The sequence below is a fragment of the Diceros bicornis genome, chromosome 34, assembly GCF_020826845.1.
Source record: "Diceros bicornis minor isolate mBicDic1 chromosome 34, mDicBic1.mat.cur, whole genome shotgun sequence".
In the NCBI taxonomy this organism is placed as follows: domain Eukaryota; kingdom Metazoa; phylum Chordata; class Mammalia; order Perissodactyla; family Rhinocerotidae; genus Diceros; species Diceros bicornis.
Window position 1 is genome coordinate 35,255,067 of NC_080773.1, and position 10,357 is coordinate 35,265,423.

The 10,357-nt window shown below is 40.7% G+C and overlaps 1 protein-coding gene across 1 annotated transcript; it reads left to right on the forward strand.

Moving 5' to 3' along the window:
- The first annotated feature begins 1,442 nt into the window (after nt 1-1,442).
- USP29 (ubiquitin specific peptidase 29) lies at nt 1,443-4,274 on the forward strand. The gene has a single exon (XM_058531030.1). The coding sequence runs from the start codon at nt 1,443-1,445 to the stop codon at nt 4,230-4,232; it is 2,790 nt and encodes a 929-aa protein (XP_058387013.1). The 3' UTR covers nt 4,233-4,274.
- The last annotated feature ends 6,083 nt before the right edge of the window (nt 4,275-10,357 follow it).

The window sequence follows — 10,357 nt, forward strand, 5'->3', positions numbered from 1 at the left end:
TTGTGGTTCCATATGAATTTTAGGGTTTTTTTCTATTTCTGTAAGAAATGCCATTGGAATCTTGGTAGAGGTTGCATTGAATCTATAGATTACTTTGGGTAGTGTGGACATTTTAACAATATTAATTCTTCCAATTCATGAACACAGGATATATTTCCATTTATTTGTTTTTTCTTATGTCTTATAGTTTTCACTGTACAGATCTTTCACCTTCTTGGTTAAATTTCTTCCTATTTTATTGTTTTGGATGCTATTGTAAATGGATTGCTTTCTTTATTTCTTTTTCAGATAATTCTTCATTAGTTTATAGGAACACAACTGATTTTTGTATATTGATTTTGTATCCTGCAACTTCACTGAGTTTGTTTCTTAGTTCTAACAGTCTTTTGGTGAAGTCTTTAGAATTATCTGTATATAAGATCATGTCATCTGCAAACAGACAATTTTACTTCTTCCTTTCTGATTTGGATGCTTTTTATTTCTTTTTCTTGCCTGATTGCTCTGGCTGGGACTTCCAGCACTGTGTTGAACAGGAATGGTGAGAGGGGGCATTCTTGTCTTTTTTCTCATCTTAGAGGAAATGCTTTCAACTTTTCACCATTGAATATGATGTTGGCTGTGTGCTTGTCATATTTGGCCTTTATTCTGTCGAGATACATTCCTTCTATATCCAATTTGTTGAGAGGTTTTGTTTTGTTTTGTTTTGTGAGGAAGATCAGCCCTGAGCTAACATCCATGCTAATCCTCCTCTTTTTGCTGAGGAAGACCGGCTCTGAGCTAACATCTATTACCAATCCTCCTCCTTTTTTTTTTCCCCAAAGCCCCAGTAGATAGTTGTATGTCATAGTTGCACATCCTTCTAGTTGCTGTATGTGGGACGAGGCCTCAGCATGGCCGGACAAGCAGTGTGTCGGTGCACACCCGAGATCTGAACCCGGGCCGCCAGTAGCGGAGCGCGCGCACTTAACCGCTAAGCCACGGGGCCGGCCCTGTTGAGTGTTTTTATTATCAATGGATGTTGAATTTTGTCAACTGCTTTTTCTGCATCTATTGAGATGATCATGTGATTTTTGCCTTTCATTCTATTAATGCAATGTATCACATTTATTGATTTGCATATGTTGAACCATCCTTGCACCCCAGGGATGAATCTCACTTGATTATATATCCTCTACTTAAGCCATCCTTCATCTTCCTCCCCTCCTAACAGCTACCTTGAAAAAGCATGTGTTCTGAATTTACATCTTCTAAAGAATTGGCATAGCTTCAGAATATAAGTAGTTCCCCCAAAGTGTCTTTTACCTAAGGCATAAGGAGAAGACTAAAAGAAAATTATTATTACATAAGGTTTTCCATATTGGTTTAATCCAATAAATTTTGGATTAAAGTGTATATGTGTGCTTTTTTATTTAGGTTACATGAGTTTGATTTGTAAAGAAAGGATGGCTCCTCTAAAGATACATGGTTTTATCCAAATTTGGAGCAAGAAGACCGGGGTAACTAAATCTAGAGAAGTATCCATCAAAACAGTGGAAGGAAAAAAGGAAACTAGCCTGGTGGTCATTTTCAACTCTGGAGAATTTATAAGGGTTTTTCAGCTAAGTAATAATATTACAAGTGTGGTCCTTAGACATGATGGAGAGAGACAAAGTTGCCTGAATTTAACTTTGAAAAATAATAGCTCCTTGTTTATTGACAAATTATCCTACAGAGATGCTGAGCAGTTGAAGATGTTCCTGGACAAAGTCCATCAAAACAAATTCCAATCACCTATGAAATCTGATAATGATTGGGGTGTTTTTGACAGCAGGAATACACAGAAAGAAATTGACAAAACTCCATTTCACAAAGTTTGTGACAAGCCAAATTATGGATCATTTAATATAGAAAAAGGAAGTGAAACACCTTTCCCTCAGAAGGTGCCTTCATTAATGTTAAAATCACCAATGCTTGTCACAACAGGGCTATCAGGAAATCAAGGTGGAAAGTGGAAAAGAACGCTATCATATGGTCTAGAGATGAATGAGGGCCTCCAGGAAGAAAATAACCCCATACTAAACAAGAAACTGAAGGCAGATTCCTTTAAGTATGTAAGCAGCAATGAGAAGAAACCATTGCATTTAAAAGATTTAAGAAGGAATAGAAATTCAAAATATGAACCTCCGTGCTGGACCATCTCTCCTGAAAATCCTAGCCTAGATAAGCCTGTTCTTTCAGTCCAGCCTCTCTCTTCCAAAAGAAGTTTGGAATTTCCATCAGAACAAATATATAGTCAGAATGACCCAGGATGGAATGAACCCCAGGTGTCTCTTGGCTCTCACCCAGAACAACTATGGCAAGGCTTTCCCAATTTGGGAAACACCTGTTACATGAATGCAATTTTACAGTCCCTATTTGCGATTCCATCATTTGCGGATGACTTACTCATGCAAGGTGTCCCGTGGAAGAAAATTCCATTCCGTGCTCTGGTTATGCACTTCAGCCAGTTACTGGTATTAAAAGATGTTTGTAACATACGGACCAAGAAAGAGTTACTTGTAAATATTAAAAGTGCCATTTCAGTGGTTTCAGAGACATTCTCTGGCAACATGCAGAATGATGCTCATGAGTTTTTAGGTCACTGTTTAGATCGGCTGAAAGAGGACATGGAAAAATTAAACAGCACTTTGAGGACTGAGAGAGAACTTGGGGATGAAAATTCATCTCCGCACATGTATGCTGGTAATGCTGCCGCCAAAGTATTTGTTTGTCCTGTTGTTGCTAATTTTGAGTTTGAATTGCAGTGCTCCATTATTTGTAAAAGCTGTGGTTGGGTTGTTCTCAAGGCAGAACCAAGTAATTATCTCTCCATCAACCTTCCCCAAGAAACAAAACCACTTCCTTTCTCTATTCAAAATTCCTTTGATCTTTTCTTTAGAGCAGAAGAACTTGAGTATAACTGTAAGAGGTGCAGGCACACGAGTTCTGTTGCAATGCACAAATTCAGTAGGCTTCCCAGGGTCCTTATTGTTCATCTGAAACGATATAGCTTTAATGGTGTTTGGTTGCTAGTGAAGGATAACCATCGAGTCCATATTCCCAAGTATTTAAGCTTATCTTCTCATTGCAATGATAGCACCAAACCACCTCTTCTCTTGGGTAGAAATGCACCTACTGGGGACTCCAAAGTCCTGAAAATCTCGCAAGAGATGACTTCTGAGGTCATCAGCCCATCGACACCTTCAGTAAAGTTGATCCCAGAATCCAGTGATTCCCTGGCTTTACAAATTGGATCAGACAAGGATGCCGAACCACAAAATGATCAGAAAATCTGTGAAGAGTCAAGCCAAGAACAGCAGCAGACAGACCTGGAAAATGGTTCTAAACTGAATGTAATAGAGTCAGAACTGGTAAACTCAGGAGATAGGACAGTCAGTGAAAAGAAGCTGCCAGCAGCTGACTCGATGGATCAAGAAGATAGTTCTCTTCCTATGATCTGTGAAGGTGGAGGTAAACCTACCAGCAGCCCACACACAGGTCTTGTAGAGAGTCATCTTCAAGAGGTACCTGACAATCCAGAACTTAAGAAATATGAGAAAACCAAAGCATTTATAGAGTTAGGCTTTGACAGTGTCACTGAGACTACTGAAGATTTTTATGAGGATAAAGAAAACAGGATTCCAGAAAGACCTCAAGGAATGGCTGAACAACTCCAGCAGCATGATGGGAAGAGAATCTATGAGGAATTCCTTCAGCAGGAACCGACTCCAAGCATTGGGAAGCCGAATGCCCAGGAACACACAGAGAAGGACCTCAATATTCATCAGAAGGCTAACCTGAATTCCCTTGGTGCACTGGGTTCTGACAAGAACCCTGGAAGCAAAGAAATTTTAGATACAGAGAACACAGAAGCTGAAGCCAGGGAACTGAAAAGAAATGCCAAGATGGGAGATCCTCTTCATGCCTACCGGCTCATCAGTGTGGTCAGCCATCTCGGGCACTCCCCAAACTCAGGCCATTACATCAGCGATGTTTATGACTTTCAGAGGCAGGCCTGGTTCACATACAGTGATTTACAAGTGTCGCAAATCAAAGAGTCTGTGATGCAGAAGGCTAGGCTTTGCACTGGGTATATCTTCTTTTACATGCACAATGAGATCTTTGAGGCACTATTAGGAAAGGCAAAGAATTCCCAGGTACTTAGAACAGAGGTAGGGATGCTCCCTTACTCAGGAGGAACAAGAGGAAGATGACTCCTTGCACAAATCTCTTGACTGCCTCACCCAGTCACACTACCTCCATGGAAGGAAAATTCTGAACCCTACCCTGAGATGAAGAGACAAGTAGCTCAAGAGGAAGCTCAAATAGAAACACCTATTGTGGGGAAATATGTCTCCTAACTCTGCAGCAGACACCTTGATCCCATAGCTCATGCTGATCCGGATCATTCTCTCCTACAAGATTAGAAAGGTGCTTTTCAGGTAGTAATGGAGTTGTTTTCAAAATGTTGTTCCTACACCAGCAGCTGCAGCAGCAGCCAGGGACTGATTAGAAATGCAACGTTTTGGGTCCCACTGCAGACCAACTGAGTCAGAAACTCTGGGGGCACGATCCAGCAGTTGATGGAGAGCCAATGCTCCAGAAAACTTGAGAACCATTACTTTAGTGTGAAGAGTATCTTGGTATATTTTGATACTGTATATACAAATTGCTTATGTTATGTAAAGGATTTGAATTACATTTTTTTTGTTCCTCAAATTCATGTATGCCTTTCTTTTGTAAACTTATTAAAATAAAAACTCAGCCATTTCATGTAGTATTGACTGGCTTCCACATGTGTTTGTGACTGGGTACTGGTAAAATCTGACATCTAGCAATCAACTCTATTTGAACATTCTTCCAGGAATTGCAGGGTATAATTGCCAGATGGCATGGGAAATGCAGTATATTCAAAAATGATATGACGGTGATTTTGAAAATTCAAAAACACTTTACAATGTTGCTTATGTTATTAATATAAATAAGAATAAACCCATCTTAGTAAATGCACATAACCTGGTGGCCAAGGCTTAAACAGCCTATAAAGTTCCCAGTGTCAATAGGCCGCATGAGTGGACATGTGAAAGTTGAGAGGATCTTGTGGGTGCAAAGAGATAAGAAAAGCCTGGTGATGTATAAAATATGGGGCAAAGTTAGGCAGAGTAGATGTGGGAAAGAAGAGAGAGTGAAGAGAAAAACAATCAGAACTGTATGTACAAGATTTTTTTTAAGTGTTGTTTTTAGCATTAAGGGGAAAACAAGGAAAGTATAAAAAAGAAATAGAAATATATCTATAATTCCACTATTAGTATTTTGGTGTATTTTCTTCCAATCCCACACAGATAATTATAATACATAAATTTGCTTATATATAATTTTCTGTCCAAAATAATATGTTTGTCAATGTGTTGCCTCACTTACTTTGCTCTCTCTCCTTCCTGTGTGTGTGTTTGACTTTCTTGGGCATTACCAAAGGGCAGGGAAAGGAATAAAAGCAGTAAACTCTAAAACTCAAGGCATTCTCACATGTCCCTAGAGGGAATGCCACCATTCCCAAGGTCAAAGTCCCTTCCATCCATAATGGCATCAATTGGGACTGGTGAAGCCAGGTGGATCCACACGTTAATTTATATGAACCAAGCCTGACTACAAGGAGTTTAAAGAAAATTACTGGGATTCCTGGGTACAAGAGATCTCTATACCCAAGAACTTCCTGGACACTCAGATTTAATTTAACCCTTTTACATGTAACTTAGATTCCTCCTCGCATGTCCTCATCCATTACCACACAAGCCCTCCTAGTCTCCTTCCCGTATCTTCCCTCTAAGTTCACGTACTTGTTCCTTTGCCTCTCATTACTTTTGCCTTCTTGTGGATTTTCTTTCTTTTCCCCATGCCATTGTTAAGCACAAACAGAGGGCTCTGAGTCCAAGGAGAAAAGGGGTAGTGATAAGCAGTCCTCTTTTCCTGATCACACTTCAGTTGGGTTCTTTGCTAGTTCACTTGTATGGTCAGAACAGTGTTTCTCAACCTTGACACTATTGACATTTGAAGCTGGATGATCCTTTGTTGTGGGGGCTGCCCTGTGTACTGTAGGGTGTTTAGCAGCATCCCTGTCCTCTACCCACTAGATACCAGTATCATCTAGTACCGTCTCCAGACATTGCTGAATGCCCACTGGGGCCACATTCGCCCCTGATTGACAGCCTTATTCCTCATCACAGTATCCCACGCATCACTGTCTGTGAGCAAAAGTTCTTTTTAAAGTAAAAGACAAGGTAGTGGATGTGCTTATTGGAATCACAGGCCTTACGTATGTTTAACCACCTAGAATTAAAGAATGGAGAGTGGCCTATTGGAGACTCAGTTATGGTGCCATTTGTGGGACAGCACTTCAAGAGGTTTGGACTCTGTCCTGCATGAACCTATCTAAGGTGTTGTTTCTACTCTAGCCAGATTACACTGGTCGAGGAACCAAGGGGTGGGGGACATTTTCCATTATTCTGACCCATTTGCAAAATATTTATTTCCTGCTCCTGCAAATGAGCTTGTTTTGGTATAAGGCTTAATACTCAAGAAAGGAAAACCTATGTAAGTGAGTATAAGTGTTGCATTAAATGGAAGTTGAGACTGCCTCCTGGTCAATTTGGCCTCTTTTATGGGCTGAATTGTGTCTCTCACAAATAAATTCATGTTGAAATCTTAACCCCTTGCACCTTAGAATGTGACTGTATTTGGAGACAGGGGTCTTTACAGAGGTAATTAAGTTTAAATGAGGTCGTTAGGGTGGGCCATAATCCAATATGGCTGGTTCTTTAAAAGAGGAAATTTGGACACAGATATGTATAAAGGGAAGACAATGTGAAGACACAGGGACAAGATGGATGGCCATCTACAGGCCAAGGAGAGAGGCCTGGAACAGATCCTTCCTTCATGGCCCTCAGAAGGAACCAACCCTGCTGACACCTTGATCTTGGTCTTGTAGCCTCAGAACTGTGAGACAATAAATTTCTGTTTTTTAAGCCACTCCACCTGTGGTACTTTGTTACAGCAGCCTTAGCAAACTGATACAGCCTCCTAATGCTGACGGATGTGCAGTAATACATTATTCTGTTGCTGTGATATAGGAAAGAGTATATGCCTAGAATTGGGGAAATTCTCTAGAGTGCCTCCTGCTGTTACCCAGTCCAGAGATTAAAAGTTCATGGAAGATAAGAGCAGCTCCATATAAGCAAGACTGCTAAGGTTCAGTCTCCTTAGGAACAAAGATTGGGATCTTCCCACCAGATAAAGACCACCTACCTTCTAGAAACACTGGCAGATGGCAAAGGGAGCATGCAATGGGCAGTTCAAGAAAGAAGTTATAGTGGTTACCAGAGGGGAAACGGAGAGAGGAGGGCGAAAGGGGTGACTGGGCATGTGTGTATGATGATGGATGGTAATTAGTCTTTGGGTGGTGAACATGGTGTAATCTACACAGAAATCGAAATATAAAGATGTACACCTGAAATTTATATAATGTTATAAACCAATGTTACCTCAATAAAAAAAAAGAAATAAGTTACGAAAACCAGCCATGACCTCACATCCATGGCAGAAAGGAGGACTCTAGTCAGCACCCACCACTTTTCCTGTGATATCCCTCTCTCACTCCATCCATCCATCTATCCAAATTTCACTTAATCCTTATCTCTTCCCCCTACCATTATGGTAGGGGAAATGGTAGGTACCGTATATAAGGTATTTTGTTGGTGTTTAAAATTTTATTTTATTCCCTGGGTTACAAAATATAGACAAGGGAGTGGCTGACCCATAGAAGGAATAATTCAGAGAGGAATGGCGTGACTGAGAAGACATTTTATTTGCCCATTTGGGAAGAGGGTGGGTGTGTTTCTGTTGAGATGAGGGATGGTTGTATTATCTTAGCAGGAAGATGTTGTTTCTGCTGTCATTTGGAATTTGAAATTTGGAAGAAGTCCATCTTCAAAGGGGTGGACTGTGGAGGACAGTATGGGAGAGATTTGCTCTAACACACACCCATTTTAATCCTCTTCTAGCTTACCTTCCTGAGTTGCAAAAACTGGATAGCTAAAAACGTTATTTTCCAGGCCACCTTGCATTCCAGGGTCTGCATGTGACCCTGGTTTTGCCAAGCAGACACGTATGTGTGAGACTTGGAAGGAGGAAGCTACTGCATGGCAGCAAGCAGCAAGAAGGCATGCTTCCTGTGGACAGATTGGTCCCAGGAAATAAGAAGCTCACAATGGCTGGAGCCAATCATTCTGGGGTTTTTTCTCGCCCTCATCAAGTGAGATAAATTATCTCCACCTTCTCTTGGAAAACAAGTGAAGAAGGGAGGGGACAGAGACTTTGCAGTTAGAAGGTATGTGTATTTGTCCGTCTTCCTTTCCCAACTTTGTAGACCCATCAGGTGTTATTTATTAGCATTTCTCCTGGGTTTCTATTTACTTAACAGAACATGTTCCCCAATAAAATATATAATCAACCCAGCACATATTACTGATGTAACACTATGTTGTTACATTTCCTTACATTTATTATCCCCAATTAGTTAAAGTATTTACATTTTTAAAGGAATGGATACCACACTCATCATTATTCACAGGAATAAACCTCCATGAGGGTTTTTGGCACATTTGGTTTATTGCTACACCTCCAATGTTTAAGAGTTCCTAGTATGCAAAAGGCATTTATTTTTTTATTTTTTATTTTTTGTGTGTGTGTGAGGAAGATCAGCTCTGAGCTAACATCCATGCCAATCCTCCTCTTTTTTGTTTGCTGAGGAAGACTGGCCCCGAGCTAACATCCATGCCCATTTTCCTCCATTTTTTATGCGGGATGCCGCCACAGCATGGCCTGACACATGGTGCGAAGGCGCACACCCGGGATTAGAACCCGGGCTGCCAGCAGTGGAGCAAATGCTCTTAACCACTGCACTATGGGGCAGGCCCCACAAAAGGCATTTAATAAATGTTTCTGAACAAATAAGCCAAATCATGCGTGACTTCACTGTCAATGTCCCTGATTCAGCTGAGTGGTATATATGTGTGGAGTTCCCGTGACGCTCCACAATTTATGGAGCACTTGGATCCTGCAATTCTCCTTGTAGTATTTTGCCTTGAAGTAAATAATTATGGAAGGGCAAAAAAAGAATAAGTATAAGACATCTCATTATCAGCTTATTTTCACATCAAACACCTGGAGGGAAACTACACGTGCAATGATAAATGGTCACTTATGGAAATCATGGTGCAAGCTCATAACGTATACAAGATCTGGAATCATAATGTCAACCACATACAAATCCCTCTAGGAATCTGCCTTATGTGCTTCTGATAGGTCACGGAGTTTTCACAGGCATAGTTGTCTCTGATGCAAATTCAGCCTGACTGATTCCCAGTGGTCTGTCCTTAAACTTGCCAGTGTGGGTGGGACAGAGAGCCACACTCTCTCAGAACCCACCTCAGCCCCGGGGCAAACACAAGAGGGAAATGTCCTGAGACGGCATCTTTCTGAAATGTCTGCCTCATCAGAGAAGGCGTGGTCCCTATATTACCGATAGCTCTTCCAAGTCTTCCAAGCCACAAAATGTTCCCCCACATGCAAAAGCAATACACAGGAAGCAGACACTCAAGGCCACAATCCCCCACAAGACACTCGTTCATGAGGGCAGCAAGAATCCAGACAGGTGAAGCCTGGGTGACAGCAGCAAATGCCCTCTGCCTTGGGAGCTTCAATTTCTGAAGATGTCTTATTTGCATCTTTCACTTTTCTCTGGGAATTAAAAGGACAGAGTGTTGCAGAGAGTGGAGGCTGACTTTGGGAGGAAATATTTGGGGGAAGAGATGGTTGATCCTGAGGCTCATCTGAGGAAATGAGACCTCCTGCTCATGATCGATCTGCTTGCTAGAATATCAGTTTCTCGCAGAAAAATAATAATATTTTTACATAAAGACATTTTAGGTACTAGTATATGTAAAAAAACAAAAACAAAAGCAAACAAGGTAGCCAGGCAGGGTTTCCTGTAGGAATGAAAGATTTTGTAACTCTTAATATTTAATAAGTGTGGTATTTACTGCCAGGTTAAGTACGTTTTCATTCATTCATTTATTTTTTAAAAAACAAAAGTAAAAAAGAAGACGAATTCATAATTTTAGGATACAGAGAGTAGATGTTAATTCGTATAAACAAGGGTTTCTCAACCTTGGCCAGATTGGCATTTGGACTAGATGTATATAGCAGTTTTATTCATAATTGCAGAAACTTGGAAGCAACCAAGATGTCCTTCAGGGGGTGAATGGATAAATAAACTGTGGTA